The sequence below is a fragment of the Pleurodeles waltl genome, chromosome 3_1, assembly GCF_031143425.1.
Source record: "Pleurodeles waltl isolate 20211129_DDA chromosome 3_1, aPleWal1.hap1.20221129, whole genome shotgun sequence".
In the NCBI taxonomy this organism is placed as follows: Eukaryota; Metazoa; Chordata; class Amphibia; order Caudata; family Salamandridae; genus Pleurodeles; species Pleurodeles waltl.
In genome coordinates, this window is record NC_090440.1 from 167143312 (window position 1) to 167168245 (window position 24934).

The window sequence follows — 24934 nt, forward strand, 5'->3', positions numbered from 1 at the left end:
CACTAACATGTTCTAGACAGTACAAATTAAAAAGACACTTACCTGAACCAGGGGTTCCCATGTAGGTTCTCATATTAGTGCTAGTAAGACTAAAATACTGACAAGGGCTGTCTGTGGTAAGAAGAAACATACTTTTTTATAGGACTAGGGAGTAATGTTTCTGCTAGCTTGACCATGGACGAACAAGTGTAGAAAAGTGTTCTCCTGTCCATTCTACTTGTGTCACTCAAAGGCTCACCACAACCAAAAACAAATTCCTCCTACTTGACAAAAACAGGAAGCAACAGCTAGTCCAAACTGGACAGGACTACGTAAGAATTTGGCAGCAATTCTATTTGAAACCCTAGTTTCTGGTCATTAACAGTTGCCATACAAATAAGAGATAAAAGGGTATTTGCCTTTCATTGGTAGCTGAAAGTGTTCTAAATTGTTTCTCAATTCCTGTCCATATGCTAAAACCTGTTTATGATCAAACTAGGAGAGAACGTCGCAGATGATGAGACAGCCTTGAAAGGAGTTTTCATAGACTAAAATCTGGTTTAAATCTAAGGCTATGGTAAATAGCATCTGACTAATGTACTTTAAAATATGAACGGTCCTTCTAAACTTAAGATAAAGAAGAGCTACTGAGAAATGGTCAGATGCCCTGAGAATGGGCATCATACTTATGGAGGCGAAACCGATGTGGTGAGGGAATTCTTTCTGTCACTAGAGTCTGCTGCACAAAGCTCAATCATAACTACAATTTCAGTTAGGAGCACTTCTCCTGGTCACTACACGCTGTTTATATGTATGAAGGTTTAGTATTCGTTTAGGGCAAACTTAGTTGGGGAGCAACTAAGCACCGAACACAAGGCTTGAGTCCTAGTATGAAAATCTGCATCCTTTACAGGAGGGTGGCTATGCAGACTCTTTGAGATGGGAAGTTAAAGTTTTTAACAGGAGTGTCTTCAATTTCGCTCTGGGCAGGAATAGTTTTAGTTTTTGTGTGGATGTTATGAGTGTTAATGGACAAGTCCGGTCTTCGGGTGTTTTCCTTCTTGCAATTCTTTTGCGTTTTTGTCAGGCTGTCTCGGCTCCTCATTTGGCATTGTCCACCTTTGGCAAGGTATGTATGGGTGCTGTTCAAAACGGGGTTGTGTGTGATGCAGTTGTTCTTGAAGGTCTTGAAGGTATAATGGGGGAGCCAATGTAGTTCATTTAAAGATTGGGGTTATGTGGTCAAGCAATTTGTGCTGCTGCTGCTTGCGGGGTGCCAGGTGGCACTGAGGAGGCTGCTGAGTAAAGTGTATTCTCCATATAGGTAGAAGAGAACCAGGGTTTATCCAGAAGTAAGATTTGAGTAGTAAAGGTCAGGAACAAGAGCTGGTACCTTGCTGTTTTGGTTTACTTGGAGATGTGCTCTTGGAAGTGGAAGACTGAGTCGAAGACTAATACAAGTGATTTAGAAGTCCCATTCATGTTAAGTAGCCACGTTTTAATCCAAGGATGATTAGTGCTCTTCTGTACCTGGTTGCGTTTTAGATTATTGCCTCAAATCTGGCTTTGGATTTGCTGGAGGCCGGTTTTGTAGTTGCCGAACGTTTTTAGCAGAGAATACTTTTTAGTAGAGGTTATGTATAAGCAGCTCAATGTAGAGGTTGAAGATGGAGGAGAGGATGGATCCTAGGGGAAATTCGGGGTCACTTGATGGTCAACTGTGTCAAAGATTGCAAAGAGGTCAAAAAGGACTAGAAAACAGGGATCTCTGCATGTTGTTGCTGAGAAGTTTAAATTGCTACTACTTGAAGAGTGGTCTTCTGTTTGCTGTAGTATTACCAGAAGCAGGTTTGGTGGCCTTGATGAAAATTAGTCTAATTGATGTTATACTGTAGGCAGACATCTCATGAATATTTTCGAGGAAGGACACCCCATTGTTGGGGCAATAATCGGGGCCAGTAATCATCTGGAGCCAGTATTCTTTTGTCAGCAGGGAGAGCACCAGTCCTGTTTTGACGTGATCTGAGAAGATTCTTTAGCTGAAGAAAGTATTGACGATGCTGGGGGATTCATGGGTATTTTAATTCACAATGAATAAATATCACTCTAGACAACTGTATAATGTCCACTTCGTAGGCAGGAGCCTTGACATAGCGGAGGATGATGGTGCGTTCAACATGTGATTGGATGTTGAAAGCTGTCTACCTGAGGGGGATTGGAGGCAGGCTGAACTGCAGTTTAAAACTGTCAATGCTGGATCTGATCATGTTTATCATTTCTGAGGAAAACATGGCTGATGGCATTGCATCTGTTGACTGAATGTGAGATACGAGGGACTGGCAGCGGATTCATTAAGTTTTTGACAGCGTTGAAGTGTACTTTGGTTCCATGTGCAGTTTCATTGAAGGTAACCTAGTGGAACAAATATCTGCTGGTGCTGATGGAGGGGTGCGCTGAGGGAAATGATTTTAGGTGGGTGAGGTCATCCAGGCCATTGGTCTCTATTACTGTGCTGTCTGCATGTAGTGTACTCATCAGAGAGTTGTTTAGAGTAGGAATTTGTAAAGATTTAAGTTTCGAAGACTGTACATTGGGGTATGTGATGTTTCTAATAGATATTCATACCATCAAATAATGTTGATATCAGGATGAGGGCAGGAGGGGGACTGACACGTTTTTCTCATCCATGAGAAAGTATTTGAAAGGGTAGAATTTTTGTTTTTCTATTATCCAGTTGCCCATCGTGTGTCACTGTGGGCCACAGGATGGAGAATGAGTAGATTCTCCAGCCCAGTGGAATTATATTCTTGCACTGAATGCAAGGTGGCACTGCCAGCGTGTGTCAAGGGTATTAGATTTGGAATAGTTAGGACAGTGAGGAGCTGCTTCATGGCCAGAGTGCTGAGAAGTGTTTAAGGAGACTCTTTCATTGCCTTCATGTCTTAATCAGGAAAGCTGAAGTCTAAGAGGAATGTGGGGTAACTGTATTGAATGAAAGAACAATTGATGAGATCTGTGGTTTGAACTGTAAATGTTTTGTTGGGTTTAGGAAGTATTGTAATGAATGGAAGAATTGATAAGGTCCGATTTCCTTTGTAAAGGTCATGTTGGGTTCTGGGAGTCTGAAGAATAGGTAAACAGAGATTGGCTGAGGATGTGAGACACTGGCAGGTAGGAAGTTAAATGATGCAGGCATTAAAGAACAGTGAAGAGTCTACGGGCCAGATGTAGCAAAGGGTTTTTCCCAATCTGTGTCAATGGGAAAATGTGTTTGTACATATGGCCCTTTATGTGCTGCTGGGAGGAGGGAAACTCAAGCAGCTGAACCTCTATTGCTGTGTGGGGGATCTGCCGGGCTGAACTTTGAGCAACCAGGCTAATATTACAGTTGTCTAGGACTTTCATTCACTCTCCTTTGCTTTTTATTTGAGGGGACCTGCACCATTTTAACTAAATAACTGCCAGACTGAACAAAAGTTATATTGTCTAATAAACATTAGAGGTAATGAAAATGTCACTTACCCAGTGTACATCTGTTCGTGGCATCAGTCGCTGAGATTCACATGGTATGCATGAGCTCGCCATCTGGTGTTGGGTCGGAGTGTTACAAGTTGTTTTTCTTCGAAGAAGTGTTTTCGAGTCACGGGACCGAGTGACTCCTCCTTCTGTGCTCATTGCGCATGGGCGTCGACTCCATCTTCGATTGTTTTCCCCGCAGAGGGTGAGGTAGGAGTTGTACTATAGTAATAGTGCCCGCGCAATGAAAAATGTAAGTATGTACCTATTAAAGGATTAAATAATATATATACAAAATGTACAAAATTGAAGGTAACTTCTGAACTGCTACAGGCTTCCGGGGAGGTGGGTGGGTCCATGTGAATCTCAGCGACTGATGCCACGAACAGATGTACACTGGGTAAGTGACATTTTCAGTTCGATGGCATCTGTCGCTGTAGATACACATGGTATGCATAGACTAGTAAGCAGTTAGTTCCCCATAAGCGGTGGTTTAGCCTGTAGGAGTAGAAGTTGTCTGAAATAGAGTTCTTAATACAGCTTGACCTACTGTAGCTTGTTGTGCGGATAGCACATCTATACAGTAGTGTTTGGTGAATGTGTGAGGCGTAGACCAAGTGGCTGCCTTACATATTTCCTGCATTGGGATGTTTCCTAAAAAGGCCATTGAAGCACCTTTTTTCCTTGTTGAATGTGCCCTGGGAGTAATGGGCAGTTGTCTTTTTGCTTTAAGGTAGCAGATTTGGATGCATTTAACTATCCATCTGGCTATACCTTGTTTTGATATTGGGTTACCTGCATGAGGTTTTTGGAATGCAATAAATAGCTGCTTAGTTTTTCTGATGTTTTTTGTTCTGTCAATGTAGTACATTAATGCTCTTTTGACATCTAATGTATGTAGTGCTCTTTCAGCCACAGAATCTGGCTGTGGGAAAAAAACTGGTAGTTCTACCGTTTGATTTAGATGGAATGGTGAAATAACTTTTGGTAAAAATTTTGGATTAGGTCGTAGGACGACCTTATTTCTATGTATTTGTATAAAAGGCTCTTGTGTTGTGAACGCTTGAATTTCACTTACTCTTCTTAGAGATGTAATGGCGATGAGAAAGGCAACTTTCCAGGTTAGGAATTGTATTCCGCAAGAGTGCATGGGTTCGAAAGGTGGGCCCATGAGTCTTGTTAGAACCACGTTTAGGTTCCATGAAGGAACAGGTGGTGTTCTTGGTGGTATAATTCTTTTAAGCCCTTCTATGAATGCTTTGATAACTGGTATCCTATACAAGGAAGTTGAATAGGTAGTTTGCAGGTATGCAGATATTGCTGCAAGGTGTATTTTAATAGAAGAGAAGGCTAGCTTTGCTTTTTGTAAATGGAGCAAGTAATTTACTATATGTTTTGGATTTGCGTCTAGTGGTTGTATCTGATTATGATGGCAGTACCAAACAAATCTTTTCCACTTACTTGCGTAGCAGTGTCTAGTGGATGGCCTTCTGGCCTGCTTTATGACTTCCATACACTCTTGGCTAAGTTGTAAGTGTCCGAATTCTAGGATTTCAGGAGCCAGATTGCTAGATTCAGCGATGCTGGGTCCGGGTGTCTGATCTGTTGGTTGTGTTGCGTTAACAGATCTGGTTTGTTGGGCAGTTTGATGTGTGGTACTACAGACAGATCTAGCAGTGTTGTGTACCAGGGTTGTCTTGCCCACGTTGGTGCTATTAAAATGAGTTTGAGTTTGTTTTGACTCAATTTGTTTACTAGGTAAGGAAGGAGAGGGAGGAGGAGGAAAAGCGTAAGCAAATATTCCTGACCAGTTCATCCATAGGGCATTGCCTTGGGATTGCTTGTGTGGGTATCTGGACGCGAAGCTTTGGCATTTTGCGTTCTCTTTTGTTGCAAATAAGTCTATTTGTGGTGTTCCCCAGAGTGTGAAGTAGGTGTTCAGAATCTGTGGGTGGATTTCCCATTCGTGGACTTGCTGGTGATCTCGAGAGAGATTGTCTGCCAGCTGATTCTGGATCCCCGGAATAAACTGTGCTATTAGACCAATTTGATGGTGGATTGCCCACTTCCATATTTTTTGAGCTAACAAGCTTAACTGCGTTGAATGTGTTCCTCCTTGTTTGTTTAGATAATACATCGTTGTCATGTTGTCTGTTTTGACAAGGATGTATTTGTGGGTTATGATTGGTTGGAAAGCTTTTAGTGCTTGAAAAACTGCTAATAATTCTAGATGATTTATATGCAGTTTTGTTTGATGCATGTTCCATTGTCCTCTTATGTTGTGTTGATTGAGATGTGCTCCCCACCCTGTCATGGAAGCATCTGTTGTTATTACGTACTGTGGCACTGGGTCTTGGAAAGGCCGCCCTATGTTTAAATTTATACTGTTCCACCATAGAAGCGAGAGGTAAGTTTGGCGGTCTAGCAACACCAGATCTAGAAGGTGACCCTGTGCTTGAGACCACTGTGAGGCTAGGCACTGTTGTAAGGGCCTCATGTGCAGTCTTGCGTTTGGGACAATGGCTATGCATGAGGACATCATGCCTAGGAGCTGTAGTATTGTTCTTGCTTGTATTGTTTGGTTTGGAGACATGTGTTGAATGACTCTGTTGAAATTTTGGATCCTTTGTGGAGTTGGCGTTGCTACTCCTTTTGTCGTGTCTATTATGGCTCCTAGATATTGCTGTACTTTGCTTGGCAGAATGTTTGATTTTGCAAAGTTGACGGTGAACCCTAGTTTGTAGAGGGTTTGTATGACTTGATTTGTGTGGTTTGAGCATTGTGTGAGCGAACTGGTTTTGATTAGCCAGTCGTCTAGATACGGGAACACATGTATTTGCTGCCTTCTGATGTGTGCAGCGACTACTGCTAGGCATTTTGTGAATACTCTTGGAGCGGTTGTTAAACCAAATGGCAATACTTTGAATTGGTAATGTATTCCTTTGAATACAAACCTTAGATATTTCCTGTGTGATTGATGTATTGGTATATGGAAATATGCGTCTTTGAGGTCTAGGGTTGTCATGTAGTTGTGTTTTTTGAGCAATGGTAACACTTCTTCTAGTGTGACCATGTGAAAGTGGTCTGATTTGATGAATGTGTTTACTACTCTGAGGTCTAGAATTGGTCTCAGTGTTTCGTCCTTTTTTGGTATCAAGAAGTACAGTGAATAAACTCCTGTGTTTATTTGTGTGCTTGGTACTAATTCTATTGCATTTTTTTGCAGTAGTGCTTGAACTTCTATCTCTAGAAGCTGTGAATGGTATTTTGATAAATTTTGTGATTTTGGTGGTATGTCTGGAGGGAATTGCAGGAATTCTATGCAATAACCATGTTGGATAATTGCTAGGACCCATGTGTCTGTAGTTATTTTGTCCCATGCTTCGTAATATTGACGGATCCTCCCCCCCACTGGTGTTGTGTGGGAGGGGTGAGTGACGTGTGAGTCACTGCTTGTTGGTAGTGGTTTTGGGGCTTTGAAATCTTCCTCTATTCCTAGGGAATTGCCCCCCTCTATACTGGCCCCGAAAACCTCCCCTGTACTGTCCCTGGTAGGTGGGCGGTGCAGACTGTGAGGTGCTAGCTTGTGTGGCCTGACCCCGAAACCCTCCTCTAAAAGGTGTTTTGCGGAAGGTGTTATAAGATCCTCTGCTCTGCGGGGAGTAGAGTGCGCCCATGGCCTTGGCAGTGTCAGTGTCCTTCTTGAGCTTTTCTATGGCTGTGTCGACCTCCGGACCGAACAGAAGATTTTCGTTTACTGGCATGTTAAGCACTGCCTGCTGAATTTCTGGCTTGAATCCAGACGTTCTGAGCCATGCGTGCCTACGGATGGTAACCGACGTATTAATGGTCCTTGCGGCCGTGTCTGCTGCATCCATGGAGGAGCGTATTTGATTGTTTGAAATGTTTTGACCCTCCTCAACAACCTGTTTTGCTCTTTTTTGCAGATCTTTTGGGAGATGTTCAATGAGATGCTGCATCTCATCCCAGTGGGCTCTGTCGTATCGCGCTAGCAGCGCTTGTGAATTTGCGATGCGCCACTGGTTTGCTGCTTGGACAGCAACCCTCTTCCCGGCTGCATCGAACTTCCTGCTTTCTTTATCTGGGGGAGGTGCATCCCCAGAAGTGTGTGAATTTGCCCGTTTTCTGGCAGCCCCTACCACCACAGAATCTGGTGGCAGCTGAGAGGTGATGAATACAGGGTCCGTAGGAGGCGCCTTATACTTTTTGTCCACCCTAGGCGTCACTGCCCTACTTTTAACTGGCTCCTTGAAAATGTCCTTTGCATGGCGTAGCATGCCTGGGAGCATCGGCAGGCTTTGGTAGGAGCTGTGGGTTGAAGAGAGGGTGTTAAATAAAAAATCATCCTCTACTTGTTCCGAGTGTAGTTCCACATTATGGAATAGTGCTGCCCTAGCCACCACTTGTGAGTAGGCTGTGCTGTCTTCCGGTGGTGATGGCCTAGTTGGGTATGTGTCTGGGCTGTTATCAGACACTGGTGCGTCGTACAAGTCCCACGCATCCTGATCTTGGTCATCGTGGCTCATGGCGGTGTGAGCTGGCGAATGTGACGGGGTGTAAGTTGGCGAAGCCGGAGTTACAGGTGGAGGCGAGGGAGGAGGTGTTACCTTTTGTGCTGTTTGTTGCTGAGGAGTAAACTGAAGCGTTCTCTTTCGTTTGACAGGTGGAAGGGTACTGATCTTCCCAGTCCCCTGCTGAATAAAGATACGCTTTTGCGTGTGATCCACGTCAGTGGATTGCAGTTCTTGTTCAAATCTATGTTTCTTCATTTGTGAAGACATAGAATGCTCTTCAGTATAGGAGCCTGAAACAGGGTCTGATGTCGCTTTTTTCGGCTCCGAAAACCCTGTTGATTGTTTTTTCGGCTCCGAGGTAACCTTCCTCTTTTTCTGTGCCGAAAATTCTTGGCCTCTATGGTCTTCGGCGCCACTGTCTCGGCGTCGATCCGTGTCGACACCGAACTCTCGGTGTCGATGCTTCTGTTTAGCACTCTCTCGGTCCCGAGGAGGCTGCGTGCCGGTGTCTCGACCGAAGTCGGACGATCTCGACACTGAATGGGCCTTTTTCGGTGCCGATTGTTGGTCACCGAGAATTTGGGTGGAGCCATGGCCGGTTGGCAGTGGCGTCCCCTGGGCCTTCTTTCCTTTTTTAAGTTCTGATCTCGACGTCTTACTCACAGTTTTTGTAGAGTCTAGCTCGTCGGAGTCTGAATCCTGGATGGAAAAGGATTCCTCCTGTTCCTCTTCTGTCTCGAACTGTCGACGCTCCTTTGGCGTGGACGCCATCTGCAGTCTTCTCGCTCGACGGTCGCGCAGAGTTTTTCGGGACCGGAACGCCCGACAGGCCTCACAGGATTCTTCGCTGTGCTCGGGTGACAGGCACAGGTTACAGACCGAGTGTAGGTCCGTATAAGGATATTTGTTGTGGCATTCGGGGCAGAATCGAAACGGGGTCCGTTCCATCGGCGTTGTTCTCCACGCGGTCGGGCCGACTAGGCCCCGACGGGGTGCCGAAATCTACCCCGAAGGGTACCGAAGCGCTTCGATGTTAAACGCGTCGTCGTATGTGTCTATCTCGAACCGGATCGCAACGATACCGTCGAAAATCTTCCGTTTTCAGCTATCTTTCCGTTCCGAAACCCGGAGCGACAGGAACACGTCCGAACCCGATGGCGGAAAGAAAACAATCGAAGATGGAGTCGACGCCCATGCGCAATGAGCACAGAAGGAGGAGTCACTCGGTCCCGTGACTCGAAAACACTTCTTCGAAGAAAAACAACTTGTAACACTCCGACCCAACACCAGATGGCGAGCTCATGCATACCATGTGTATCTACAGCGACAGATGCCATCGAACCAAGTTTTATTTATAAAATGTTTTAGTACAGAATGGAGTGACAAACGGTAAATAAAAATATTTTGTTCAAGACTGGAATCAACACTAATTGATTTAATACAAGGGATTATTTTTCAACATTCTATTGCATATTTTGCGTGCCTAGCCTGGGTTTACATAAGGTCAAATGTATTTAAATCTGTAAGACTTGTACATGATTGGGCAAATAAGCATTGCTGCTGATAAAACAGCTGTCACCAATAATGGCTGTTGATTGAGTGTTTCTTAACATTATCATGAATGTACTTTAATCTTGTTAACTATAAACACTTTGTTATTGTATTTGTTTAAACTTGTGTTTACCTACTCTGCACAAATGTGATGACAATGTTAATGATTTGCGCTAAATTACTATCTAATTACCCAACAGTTTAACAGTAAATTGGCAGTGCCAATACGCCCACAAGACAAGTATACAAAAAGTATTTTAAATCATCAATTTCAATTAAGAATTTGTCATTTTCTGAAAACAAATCTAGTAAAATCAGTAGGGCTAGCCTTGACTGTAGAACCGTATGCACCCCATGCAATTGTAAAGTTTTTGTTACAAAAGTACTACCATATCATTAATATACAAAACTTAATTTGTTTACCTAAACAAGGTGCTCAACAATCTTTATCAAAGGAAATAGGGTGTGCCTCTTGGGCCTATTGGTTTTGCCAATGCCTTTTGCTGATACTATGCAGTATTGGGAGGATGGGGGCTGTTTGAGAAGCACAATGACTTATTTGTGTGCATACGATATCACACATGCCTGGGATGAGATGAGTTTTTAGAGGAACCAATTGGGTTCTGGGAACGCTGGTCAGCAGAGTGCTGCTATAATCCATTCTCGAAAGACATAATGAGTGGTCAGAAGTGATCCACTGGTATTAATGACCTGATTCCCTATGGTAGCCAATGCAGTATTCAGCTTCTTTTCCTTGTGATCTGCATCAAGATGGTGCTGTACATTTCCAAAATGGAACTTGGCGATTGTTTCCTCTCCTGCTGAGAGGACTGGCAGAGGACATGTTTTTATGGCACGATGGTCACTGTAGGGTGACATTAGTTTGTTGATATCTCTTGGGAATAACAACTGCATCGTCGAGGGATGGGCCTGAGTTAGCTCTCAGATGGGTAAGAGGAGTTACAGGAGTGAAGATGAGATGTAACATTATTATCAAGTGTATACAATGTGTTCCTTGCGTGTCAGCGTGGTAATAAGAGTGTTGATTTCTAGTAAAAGGGTTTCTCACCTACAGAATATGTTGTAGTCAATTGGTGGGTGCATTGAAACAAAGGGACAGGAAAGGTCAGAGTAATTTGGTTGGTGTTTCGGAAGTCCCAATAATGTGCATTGCAATGATAACAGTATCCTTCAAAAACAAAATAAAATCGAAATATGCATTATGACTTTGTTAACTCAACAAATAGTTTTTCATTAACTTGTACTTCTTATGACATGTAGAAATGTGCCTTATTTATCCACTTGTATCGCTACAAGTCACAAACACTGTATAATACCCTTCTGGCATCTCTGATTTGAAATCTCTATACAAGTAACTCCATTAAAATCAAAACAGAAGGAAATTATTTTATTATTGGTTTTGCTAAGAAAAAAACACAGGTAGCAGTAAATCAATTTGTAGTCTAAAGTTGGGAGGTAGTGTGGGGGTAATTAAACAAACATTTTGTCCTACCCACAAATGCTAACTGTAGATAGCTGTAGATATGGCCAGCCACATTAGTGGCTTCTGTTCAATTTATTAGGATTAACTTAATGCAATGATCCTTTTTGATTCGTATATAATGAAATACTAACTACTGTTAGCTAACACTTTTGTAAATAAATCTCTTACCATTAAAGGAAGTGCTCCTATTTGCAGATGGTGAAGTCGAGGAGCTGGGTGGTGGTAGTGGGCCAAGTGAGGATGCAATGGTGGAGGGTAAGAAGCTGTGGTAACTCCTGTTTCAAGTCCCATTTCCCTATAACAAAGAAAATGTAAAATGTTGACGTACAGCAACATAAAATAGTTTAGGGTTAAAAACATTTCTGATTTACAAATAACTTTGGCACTGTTTAATGGATCTGCACGAAGACTTAGCCTTCTCTTGGTATTTTAAGTTTATGGGTGGGGTAGAGGGAGGTATATTGACACTTATAAAGGGGCGAAAGTCAAAAAAGTGTATGCAGCTATTGACATTGACATGGTGAAAGATGTGTACTAAATTTAGCAGGACTTGGAAGGATTGTTTTTCTCACTGGAATGAGAAGTATTGTTCAATGCCATCAGAATGGGTGGGAGGGGATACCAGGTTAAAGAGTGTGTATGGGGGGGGGGGGGGGGGGGGGGGTGAGGCCATACAACTTTCATTTACTTATAATCAAGGTCACTGGAACTATGCAATTCTGCAGCTGCAGTTTTTTCACATAGTTATGGATCTGACACATAATCCATAATCTGCTGCATAGTTTGTAGATTTTAGCAGTTAACAAATCACACTCGGTTCAGGATCACAGACCCAATTGGGAGTTTGTGTGTGGGGAGGAGTGGCTGGTGAAAATGGAGAGTAAAAGGGGTGGTCAAAACATTTTTGATTTACCAGTAACTTTGGAAACATTTGATGGATCTGGCAGATACTTAGCAAGTTTAGCCTGTCCTTTGTTTTCTCAATTTCAAGTGCTTTTGTACCTGCGTGAAAATTGGTAGTTAGCAAATTAAGCCAAATGCAAGGCCAGGCCAACCTCCGCTGCGCACAGCCAAAGCCGGTTCGGTGCAGGGAATGGGCAATGAGTGCATAATGGGTGCTCAGTAGATGAGTGGCGTGCATCATAAAAACCTCAAAGTGCACCGGGAAAAAAAATCACAGTTAAAAAAGCCAGTTTGATTCGCCGAACATAAAACTTAAAAAGCCCTAACGTTTTCCAGTTATGTTGTTCAAAGCACAAATAACTCACCCTGCTCAGGACACACCATAGCCAATGATATGTTAAAAAAACATAAAAAGCTGTCTTCAAAAAAACAAAACAAGTCAGGGGTGCGAGTTACTGTGTGCACTGATGAATTTCAGAGCATTTTTGGCCTTATGTTTGCTGAATCATAGCTGACCTTTGTCCCATACAGTGCGACCAGCGCAGGGGAGGGATTAAAAGTAACCTATTGTGCTTGCATTGGAGGTTTTTTGTTGAAGTTGGGGAGGCAGCAGATTGCGTTCGCTTCTGCACATTCTCCGCCGCAGCCTATCTGCGACATCAGTAAACTGTGAGGCATGCTGTCAAAAAAAAAAACAGCAAGAGCCCAAAGAAGGAGTAGGTGCTTGTAGCGGCGATCCTGTGCTCCGACAGACTCCCCACATTTCAGGGAAGCATTGCTGAAAGGGGTAAGTCTCCACATTTGCTTGTGGATCGCAGACAAAGGGTCGCGGTCAGGAAAACTCTAGATGCCAGAGAATTTCTTGTTATTGAAGCAGTCGAACACTTTGGCAACATGGGCCATCCACTTTGGGGTCATATTAGCCGAGCACCGAAGAAGGAATACAAAATGGTGGCCACAATTTGCAGGGGTTGGTCCTTCTCGCATACGGGCCGGGGAGGGGGTGAGAGGAGGGTTCAGGGAGGGGGCATTTGTGTGTGTGTGTATACACATAAATATATATATGGATACAGTACGGAATTTACTTTTTTGCGAGCGTTGGCCCAGGGGGCCACAAATTTAGCCTATTTATTCCAGTATGTGGGCCAAATTTATAGTTTCATGGCCGTGTTTGCCTGTTGACTTTCCTATTCCTACAATACTGCCTTCAGCAAGCACAAATGCTTGCAGTCTCCCATACCTCGAGACCACAAGCACAGCTACTTTTTGAGCTCTCTGGTTTGCTTCCGGGGGACGCGTATTAGGTGTTTGAGCAGTGTTTATGTCCCTGGCAGATTTTGGAGTTATTTCAGCTCTCCGCAGCTTAAAATTATCTGTGAAAAAAGATTCTTTATTTTTTTCAAAATATCCCTCTTCGCAGTTTCAAAATATTGGCATATATGCTATTGTTTTATAACTGCCTATACCTAGCGCTACCCGTGGTGAGGTGAAGCACTTTACGGCAGGCTGCACGCTGCTCTGGACCCCATAGCGGATAACTGATTGGTTAATGTTGGATATTGGGATTAGTTTTATACTCTTGTAGCAAACCGCAAACACTGTTTATTTATTTTTAAGGATAAAGAAGACAACCTTTTTTCAATTTTTATTTTATTGACTTTTGTAGTATGACAAGAACATACAAACCAAAAAACACCACAAACTTTGCCCGTAATGCATAAGTGATACAAAGGTGTTTCCAAACCTGCAGCACATTAAACAAGAGTAATCCAGGTGGACAGTACATAACATTAGCAAAGCATACCTGCAATCATTAATACAATGTAATTCCATTACCCCTCTACAGATGCAGAGAGAAGATATAGTGTCCTAGGGGCCAGGAAGTCCTTCGGGCGACATGGTTGGTGCAGCTCCTCCGCTTACACCTCTAGTTGATCTTTACAATAGGCAAAGTCTTGGTACCATTGTGACAGAGTTGGCCATGCCTTACGTCCCCAAAATATGGCCATCTTACGCTTAGCTAACAGTAAAGGCCACTGCTGCCAATTTTCGGTTTGCTGGTTGCAAGTGTTCGACACATCCCAGGAGACAGGTCAAGGATCACAAGCAACAGGTTCAGTAATGACAGCAGTGACTATCTGAGTGGCAGAAAACTAAAACCCAGGTATTTGAGGGCAAACCCAGGCAGGGTGTAGGGAATCCGCTCCTGGTGCACCACACTGATAGGAGTCACTTTGTCAAAGCCAACAAGAAGCCAGTTGTGTTGGCATGTAGTACATCTGCTGCAGGAATTTAAAGAGGATAATGTGCAAATCCCCTTTGGCAGTGAGTCTACCCGTCAGTGCACAGCCGAAAGAGCGGCTAGTTTCTGTGTGAATGACATTATACATAGTGGTGATCAGTTTCATATGGGAGTCTCTGGTGAATATCACCTGGAGCACGCTAGATACGGGGGGACATGCAGGAACATCTGGGTAGTATTCCTGCAGTGCAGCCCGCAGTCTTGAATACGTAAACCGCATGCCTTGCACCGCTTGCGGACTTCCCGTATATGACATGGACATGTCCCCTCATTAGTTTTTGTTGGCGCAAAGTGTTTGGCCTAACACTGGGCACACTTCTTTAACCTTGGCCCACTGATGGCTCCTATTATTATGGTATATAGGCGATATTCCTAAAAGCCTGAGACATTAGGCCACTATCACACTCTTACTGGCCAAGAGAGAAATTGCACTCCTTTGGGGAACCAATCAGGTGCCGACTACCACAAGCTGGATCACAAGCCTAATTTATTGTGACAACACTAGCTAGATTTATGGATCTCTCCAGCCCCCAGCATCGCGACTGCGGGATATTTGGCAGCCGCTCCGACATTAGCTGTGCACCCTTGACACAAATCCGTCACTTTCTCTACATCACACAGGAACGTGTTGATGTGTGATATTGAGATTATTTATTCTTTATTGTGCCTGCAGGGTTATGAATGCTCTATGAGGTCATTGTCTGTTGTCCGGCTCTTTACTGATATGCCTTTATGACAAATATGCTGGTTGTGTTTTCATTTTCTTTTTTTTTTTTTTAGGTACATTGAATCTTAGCCCTCATTGCACTGCTCGCTCCTCTCTCCGATCACATTCGATTAGCTGATTGCATTGCTGTATATTGTTGAGAATGATAAATGAAAAATAAAAATAAAAAAAGTACGTAAACTGCATAAGCTGGGCTTGTTGACTTCCTTGTGGTAGATCTGAGAAAGTTAGAAATTTATCACCCGGGAATAGGTCCCCCAGGGGATAGGTCCTTAACGTGTTGTGAACAACGTGGACATTTAGCACACAGGTGTAACCACGCTTGCCGGAACAATGCATGGCTTTTTCTGTGCCTTAACGACGCATGTGCCGAACTACGCATATGCATGGTTAAAGGCACAGAAAAGGGCAGAGTAGATCGGGAAAGGACTTGGTGAGATAAGTGGGGTTGGGGCAGGGGTGGATTAAGGACTTGAGGTGAGTGGAGGGGTCGTTTTTTTTTTGTTGTTTTGTTTTTTAGGGCTGAGGATGGGGGCAGGGTAGTTTATTTTTAAAAGGGTGGGGGAAGGTTTAAGGAATGAGAGAAGAGGATCGGAAGAGCACACGGTGAGGTAAGTGGGTAGTTTTTAGCAGTAGGTGTGGATTTAGTGCTTAGGGTGCGTGTTTGGGGTAGGTTTTTTTCCCTCTTTTTTTTTAATGGGCAGGGTTAGTTATATTTTTAGGGCTTAGGGCAGCTGGGGGGTTGAGGTAACTTAGTTTTTAGGGGTCGGTTTTAGTGCTTAGGGTGGATGGGGATCGGGGTAGTTTATTAGGGGGAAGGTTTTAGGGCTCAGGGCGGGTGTCAGGGTAGTTTTGTTTTCATGGGCGGGGTGGGGTGTCTGGATAGTTTTTTTTGTGCTCAAGGCAGGCGAGGGCTGTCAGGGTAGTTTAATTATATGGGGCAGGGGTTGTGGGGTCGGGTAGATCTTTTTTAGGATTGTGGGTGGGGGGGTCGGGATACTTTAGTTTTTAGGGATGAGTGGGGGGGTTGGGATAGTTGTTTTTTTTAGAGCTCAGGGCGGGGGGTTGTTTCACAGAACAACGCATGCTGTTTCGCATGCCGTTTCAAAATATGCCTTTACTAGGCATGCTTTTACAATTAAATTTGTTGTAAAGGCGTGCGTGGAAACAACGCATCTGTTAAGGCATGCCTTCTTCTGGCATGCGTGGTTCTGTCATACAACCATCCCCCAAGGGTTCGTAGGCCTACATCGCAGTGCAGAGTTAAAGCTTTCGACTCCTGAGTGACCGAGACGAGGGTGCCATTCTAGAGGCATCATTGGGGCATATAGAGGTCGACGTCCGGTCCTCTATCCTATGGCCTTCCAGGCCCTTAGCGTTCAGTTGAGGGTGCTAAGATGACCCCTGAGTCATCTCCAGAAGCATGGAGGGTAGCAGTATAGGATCTGCCGCACCTGATCTATCGCGAGATGCAGAGTATACCGCTCATGATTAATCCAATGGTGGGCATGTTGTGCCTATGCACAGAGATAATAAAGATAGACATCCGGGGCATTAAACCCACCCAATTCAAATGGGAGTGTGAGCTGTGACCATGCCGTTTGAGGTTGCTTCTCTCCCCAGGCCAAAGATGTCACCATGGACTGCAAGGGGGAGGGGGACCAGAAGCACATTCCTACTCAAGTCCCTGCAGTGTATTCCCCAATGAGTGCAACTGAACTCCTACCGGCTTTGAGGACGTCAACCTGCGGCAGAGGCAGACCTCACGAATAGTTGCCTTAAATGCATCCCATAGGACCCCAGCACTAGAGACCAAGCCTTTATTTAGCTGAAAGAATTCAACTGTAGCCTCCTGCACCGTGCCATGAAACACCTGATCAAGCAGGGCTGAGGGTGACAGCCACCAAGTGAACGGTGGGGGGGGGGGGGGGGGGGGGGGGGGTGGAAACGTAAGCGGGGATATGCACTGTCATATATACTATGGCATGATATGGACATATGTGGAAGATGACGCACCCCCTCCACCCATTCCTGCACCACATCAGTAGCAATCCAGGAATCTAGGCGCGACCATGAGCCATGCTCAGTGGAGAAACAGGTCCCTTCCCAAGATACAGAATGGTGTAATCGCCATACATCTGAAGCACCATACTCAACCACAGAGTCCTCCATCAATCTGGCAGCGCGTTTAGCATGTCCACCACCCATAGCAGATCTATCCAGCTCCGGAATGAGGCAAAGGTTAATATCCCCACCCCATAAAAGGCAGTGGGGGTAGAGCATGCAAGCGGCCCCACAGATGAGAAAATAAATCAGGATCATCCATATTAGGACAATAGGAGTTAAGGAGAGTGACCATTATCAGGACACATAGTTATAAAGCCAAAATGGGCATTAACAGTTTGGCACCCCATCCGCACCAGGTATCATCATTAACAACACAGAAGCATGGGCAAAACCACATACCCAATAGCCCCCCCAACCCACTTTAGCATACCTAACCTGCTAAAGGCACAAACCCACCCTCCCATACAAACAAGAAACATGATAATCCCGCACCACATATACCCTACTAATGCCAACAGGCACATGGGACACTCTTACTAGGGGGCAGAGAAAGAGCCGACCACCCGGTGAACTGGGTGACCAGGCAGTTTACATATTAAGTGCATCCCAGGGTCAAGGCAAAAAATACAACACTCACTAACGATCAAGAAAAAGCAGATGTGTATCACCTCAGAACTACAGGCCTAGAGAGATCTCTTGCCAAAAAAACAAAAATGTGCCTGCTTTGAATATGGTCAGCTGAGTCAGTCTGGGAGGGCCTGAGGTTGAGGCCCATTTTCTTGATATGGTGCATGGCGGCTTGAGGAGTAGAAAAGATTTTCATCCCATCCGACAAGTTTACTCGCAGCCTAGCTGGGTAGAGCATGACGTAGGTCAGTCCAGCTTGCTGCAGTTTCTTTTTCACAGCACTGAATTAATGTGGTGGCACCCGCACTGCCACCGTGAAATGTGGAAAGAATGTGATCTTGCTGTCTTGATAATGAACTGTCTTCTTCTCACAGGAGAACTGCAACACCCCATCTCGAGCACGATAATTCAGCAGCCGGGCGATAACAGGTGTAGGCGGTGCTCAGTGAGAGGGGGTGTTTGCGCACCCCCAACGATCGGTGAGCACGTTCGACCAGCATCACAGGGGAGAGGTGGTCTGACCCAAATACGTCACTAAGTAATTGTTCTATGTACAGTTACAGGTTGCCAGTACTTGTAGACTCTGATCTCAACAATACGTATGTTATTCCTGCGGAACCTTGCTTCAAGGTCTTCATTCTTGGCCTAAATCAGAGCAATCACTTTTTCAATATTCAAATAAGTTTCCCTTGTGGTGTACTCTGTTGTTGACACTCTCTGTTCGACTTCAGTGATGCGCATACCCGTTAGTGCAATTTCGTCACCATATGTTCCACGTGCAGGTTCAGGGAATCAATTTTGCTATAAACTGACTCCAGGCTTTGTTGCATAGTCAAAAGCGTAGATTTAGGTTGCCTCAGAGGACACGTCTCAAGAGGATTTGCCTAACAGTGGTTAGAGTGGGCTTGTCTCTCATCCTATAAAGTATTCTGTGGTATTACCTATGTGGTAAGTTGAAGTGATAGTTTGTTCTTTTTTGGTCTCTTTTAGATTCTTGGGAGGAGTTCTTTGGAGAAATTCTTTTAATTGCAGTTTCAAGAGTGAAGTGCTTTTTAGCTTTTCAGCTTCTTTGAAATATCTCCTACACGCATACACTCACTGTATGGGTAGGCATACGTCTACAACGTAGAACGTAGGCAACGTAGAACACAGTATTCCAGAAGGAATGTTTTGGACAATTAACAGAGATGGGATCTTGGTGGATGATTGCCGCCCAGACCCTAACTCAGGTTATGAAGACCAGCTTTGAGGCAGAATCTGATACTGAGACCACATCAGAGGGAGAACATAATAGAACAGAATCTGGAAGTGATTTTATGAAAAGACTATGTTTTTTGCAAGATCCCTCTTGTGATCTTTTCTGGTTACAGGCACTAGGCCAGCCACCCAAGTGTGGTACCATTTTTATTTTGACAAGTGTGGGAAGGCTGGTTGGTATGAATGTTGTGGGTCCTTGCAGATTACAGAACATTCTGTCACAAAAATCTGAGGAAAATGTGGGATTTTAGACAATGTTTGAGGATTGCTTGGCATTGTTGGTAAGAAAACATTGGGGTAGCCACACAAGGCACACCTTTCTAGACTCCACCTATGTCTACATTTCAAAAATATCTAACTCTGGTGGCTGGAAGAGACATGTTCTAGTTGCAGATTCCTTACCTTAGAATTTCCTCTAGGCATCCTTCTGGATCTGGAGATTTTTCTCGAGTAGTACCCCTGCGTGCCATTAGGCGGCGGTCGGCTCTGCATAAGTCATCGACATCATGCGCACCGGATATGACGCAGCAGGACCTATATAGGCACCACCCCAGCGTGCTGATGTCAGTTTCTTTTCACGACTTTCCACGTTAGAAGCGCAGAGCCATAAAGATCACTGACCACTGGTGTGTCAGAACTATGGCCATGAAACGGATGTCCCCGTCCCTAGAAATCAGTTCGCAGAGTGGGGAGGATGGGTGGGTCGGTAAGGAATCAGCAACTAGAATATGTCTCTACCAGATAAGGTGTTACCGAACGAAAGTAACTTGTTCATTTGATAGAGACTTCTAGTTGTAGATTCCTTACCTTGTAATACGTACCCAAGCAATAGCATCCCCGGAAGGTTTGCGAACCAAGAGCATACTAGGAAGGAGCACATTTTAATGCAGAGAACAACAAATCTAGAGATGATTCTCATCTGCAATGCCTGACCTTTCTTCACACCCACATACCCAGCAAAGAGTTGATCATCCACCCGGAACTCTTCTTTATGATCAAGGTAGAACACCAACACTCTTTTTAGGTACAGGTGGTGGAGTGTCTCTTTTTCCTTGAAGGATGAGGTGGTGCGTAAAAAGTAGGCAAGGTGATGGACTGGCATACATGAAAGGGCATGACCACTATTGGTAAAAGGAAGCCCTGGTGCGAAGCCCGCTTTGTCAGTATAGATGAAAAGGTAGAGTGGCCTAGATGACTATGCCTGCAGCTCACTCACCCTACGTGCAGATGTGATGGCCACAAGAAAGGCTGTTTTTAACGTCAGAAGCCTGAGAGGACAGTTATGAAGCAGCTTGAAGGGAGTGCGCATTAAGAAAGTAAGAATCAGATTCACAACCCTAAGATGGAGGAAACATATGGGTAAGACCCTTAGAAATCTACTAACAATAGGAGAGGCGTACAGGAGGCCTGAGCTCCAGTCGATACAAAAAGTGTTGCAGAGCGGGTGTCACCTTGGAAACTCAAACGAGCAAAACTGCAGAAAGAGACCATGCACCACCTCCAGATGGAGAAGCCATTTGTGATCGACCAGGCATTGGCGGTTGAGTTCATCTGCTCTCGCATTCACAGAGCCTGCCGGGTGTTGAACCACCAGGGAAATGCCCTGATGTTGCAGCCATGTCCAGAGGTGCAGAGCCTCCTGACAGAGTCCTTGACCCCACCACTCCCTGCTTGTTGCAATACCACATGGCGGTGGTGTTGTCGGTTAACACCTGCACTCCTTTCATTTTGAGAGAGGGAAGAAATGTTTTCAAAACCAGTCTGATCGCCCTGAGCTATAAAAGGCTGATGTGGGGCCCGGACTGCCCCTCCGAGACCAAACGTCTCTAATCTTCACCTTTCCCATTGGTTGCCCCATACCTGGTTGGGGAAGGAAGAGCGATCTGCCTCTAACACAATCGCAGTTCAAAAGCCACCACTGCAGATCTTGCGCAGTTCCCTCCTGGACCATATAGAGGAGATTCCCCTCATGCTGGGCCCAGAAGAACTTCAGGTCTCACTGCAGAGATCGAATTTGCCATCTGACATGTTTGACAGCAGGATGCCGGAGGCCATAAGGCACAGCAGCCTCAGAATCATTCTCACCGAAAGCCAGGACATAACCTGAATATCCTAGACTCGCCGCTTGGGAGGATAAGCCCGAAACTGCAGAGTGTCCAGAAAAGCTCCAATGAAGGGGAGCGTCTGAGAGGCAGTTGAGTGTGACTTCTGCACATTTATAGTGAACTCCAGCGAATGCAGGAGATCCACCATAATCAAGGTGGGAGTCAACAGCCTGGGGGAGTGCCCACCTTCAACAGCCAGTGATTAAAGTAAGGGTAGACTGAAACCTCTGACCTGCGCAGATGAGTTGCGACTGCCGCCATCGCTGTGGTGAATACCCAAGGGGTGCTGGTAAAGCCAAAGGGGAGCACAGTAAATTGAAAATGCTTGTGGTCTATCGTGAACCACAAGTAACGTAAGTGGGCAGGCAGGATGGGAATATGCTAAAAGGCGCCCTGCAAGTCCAATGCTATCATGCAGTGTCCTGGGTCCAGGGCAGAGAAAACCTGAGCCAGAGTGAGCATTTTGAACTTTTCCTTCCTGAGGAAGAGACCTTTTTGGGCACCAGAAAGTAGTGGGAATAACAACCACAACCTACTTCTGCCACAGGGACACACTCTGTGGCTCCCTTGGCCAAAGAGCGGTAACCTCCTCACGGAGAAGTGCCAAATGATCCTCAATCATCTCATCGTAGGATGGTGGCACGCATGGAGGAGTAGTGTCAAGGGCAGGGGATTGCCAGCAGGGCAGATGATGGCAAATTCTGCCTCCGACTGGTCCCTGGAGGGGAAGTGTCAGACTAGGAAGGATTGGATGCTCCTGTGTGTGGAGAGGGGGGGGGGGGGTTGAAAAGCAGACTGAGGGGAGTTGAGGGGCAGCTGCAAGGCCCAAGGCCCTGGCCGAAGCCTGGGACTCCTCACAGCCCTCGAAGGCCAAATCTGCTTTGTCTCTGAAGAGATGGGTGCCATCAAAGGCATGTCCAGAAGATTGGATAAACCCCCAAAACGCCAGACGTTCTCAACCAAGTGTGAAGCCTTGAGGCTACCGTCAATACAATCCATCTGCTTAGTGAGTCAGTAGTATCCAGCCCACATTGTACTGTGAACTTAGCTATGTCTCTGCAATCACCAACAGCTTGGTAGAGAATGGCCAGGGGCTACTCCGGGACCTGTGGCAGCACTTGCGCAAATGTGTCCCATAAGGTATGGGTGTAACAGCCCAAAAGATATGCAGTGTTCACCAACCACAATGGCAGGCTGGAGGAAGAAAACATCTTCCCAAGCTGATTCACATGAAAACCTCTGATGGGCGAGGGAGGATCGACAATGGGGGGAGATGCATCTGATGGGTGTGTAGGGTAAGGCTTCTTTACTTTGTAAATGTGTTGATGTGAAATACATGCTGTGCAAAAATGCAATACAAATTGGTTATAAACAATAAAAAAAATAGATAACCATATTTGGGATATCTTTCTAGTCCCCAGAATATGAAAGCACAATCACGTTCTTGTAAGCATCAAAGTTTTATTAAATCCTGTTCTTTATACAACTTATGGCACTGACTATATTGAGTGTGATGTGAGTTATTTTTTGGATATCGCAGTATCCTTACCACCACATATTCTAGACTAAGCCTTCACTGCTCAACAATACTATCCCTGAAGAACCTAGAACCCAAATGCAGTAACTCAGATTACCTATCTGTTGTGCTGGAGCAGCAGTGGCACTGTGCTACTAGTGGTCAACAGCAGTAACCATCACAGATTTTCCTAGAAGCCACTGAGCCCTGCAGCCCAAGAAACGGCATTCAGCACCGCAGAGAGATCTAAGTTTCCATTTGTGTGGGAAGCTGAGACTGTTCAGGAATATTCCAATGCTCAGGAAGATTTTTGTTCAGCAGCTGGAACGGCCATATGATGCAATTCGGCATATTTTGTGGAACAAGCACAAATAAAACTGCCTTTAAAAAAAAAAAAAGCATTTAAAAGTAGAGAAACCGTCATGCAACCTCAGGTATCCTGGGAGATGTTGTATCCATGTGTACTTGCTCTCTTTTAATGTACATTGGTTTACCGGTACTTCCTTACCTGTGATGACAAGTTGAGTGTTCTGTGATGGGCGTTCTTACATCTTGCTGCATGCATGTGTTCCAACTCTAGAACCATGTCGGAAGGGGCAGTTGGCAATCGGATCTGGACAACATGGATGCTAGCTAATGGGCTTGCCATGTTTGCCTAAATCTTATCAATACATTTAAACCCGAATTTTTACTTTGTGACTGAAAAGCTGTGCTTTAGTAGTGGTCCACCACTTTCAAAGGGATGTAAAGTGCGGTGCCGTTTTATGTTCATGTCCTTGCTGCTTTTTTTGTTCTGCTCCAAATTCATGGACGTCATGCAAAAATGTCTAAAATGACCGTCTCAGTCTTTTATAATGGTTTTTCTTTAGTAAATTCGTAAAAAAAATTATGTGATTTCAAGAAAAACACCTACATAACAAATTCATAGGACATTCTATCCAAGGAAGAGTGCGGCATCACGAGCACTCTGCACCCACACGAAACTGAAATCCTTACTACTTACCCGTTTACCGTTTTCAGTAATCTACACAGGCTGACTTAAATCATGGGACTTTCTTTGTAACGCTGGTTGTCAAATTTCACGGGTAAACAGAAGCTCAACGCTTTAAGTCGTCACACAACTGAACTATGAAATAGACATATGTTATTACTCACCAAGCAGCCCTCTCTGCAGCTTGTCGAGCATGTGATGACATGGTCTGAGGCACCTGAATGTGGTGACCATGTCCGTAGTTGGGGTGCATTCGATGAGGATGTGGGGGTGGGCGTTCATGAGCACGTCTGAAAAGAATGCATTATTAGAGTCAACTGCAGAGAAGAGGCAACATACATCACATACCGAAAGGACAATGTAAACTGAGGAAAATAACAATTTATTCTACAACAGTTTCTTTCGGGGAAAGAACTACTACGTAGTGTGGCGGTAGCAAGCACCGTTAACTCACTCAGTAACTTGGGCAACTTAAGCCCTCCTGCACTTCCAACTCCTGCAAACACTTGCTCTGATCTTTAACTATTTAATCACTACTAACAGTGTGGAGCAGGGCACACCCTACAATTCATGTTACCACATTCTTGCACCATTTCTCAGTTCGGAATGCATTCAGTCCACCAAGAAACACTACAAGGGCTCTCAATTGCTGGCCACAGAGGAGGGCTCCTGAGTTTGTGAGAAAGGAAAAATTGCTTACCTGTAACCCTAATTCTCTTCCAGGGGAATCCCCATCAAAGTCATAAGCACTGAATAATCCCACCCACATGCAGATTTCCATGTAGCAGCTTTACAAGTTTCAGAAACAGGTTCATTCCTTAACAGAACTGCAGTTGCAGCTTTTCCCCTTGAGTGTGCCTTAGGTCTAGCAGGTAAGGATTTGTTTTAGGTAACTGGTAAGAAAGGAGTATACAAGAAACTATCCATCTAGAAATGGTTTGTTTAGAGGATGCAAAACCTATCGACCCAAGACAACAGCTAACAAAAAGGTGATCCAATTTCCTTATAACTTTGGCTTTGTTTACGTAAAACTTTAGCACTCGTAAAATCAAGAAAGTGTAACCATCTTTCAGCTGGAGTTGAGGGTTTAGGGGAGAAGGTAGGTAACAAAATGTTCTGGTTAATGGAGAAGACTGAAACTGGGATGAGTGCTCATCAACAGTCTATTGGCATGAAAAACTGTATACGTTTTTTCATAACATAGGGCTTGTATATTTCCCGACGAGCAGAAGAGACGGCAACTAGAAAATCTGCTTTCCAGGGAGATCCTGCAAAGAGGCTTTAGGCTATTGGTACAAATGAGGCACCTATCTGTTTAGGAATGGCAATAATAAGTTCCCACGAAGAAGAGGGT

The 24934-nt window shown here is 44.6% G+C and overlaps 1 protein-coding gene across 2 annotated transcripts in view; it reads right to left on the minus strand.

Moving 5' to 3' along the window:
• The window catches only part of RNF111 (ring finger protein 111), a 306333-nt gene that overhangs the window by 48636 nt on the left and 232763 nt on the right, over nucleotides 1–24934 (minus strand). For both annotated transcript variants that reach the window (XM_069222081.1, XM_069222080.1), the window contains exons 9-10: nucleotides 23745–23870; nucleotides 11254–11380 (exon numbers count right to left, since the gene is read on the minus strand). In XM_069222081.1, coding sequence (XP_069078182.1) covers nucleotides 11254–11380; nucleotides 23745–23870 — 253 coding nt within the window. The remainder of the gene's footprint in view (nucleotides 1–11253; nucleotides 11381–23744; nucleotides 23871–24934) is intronic.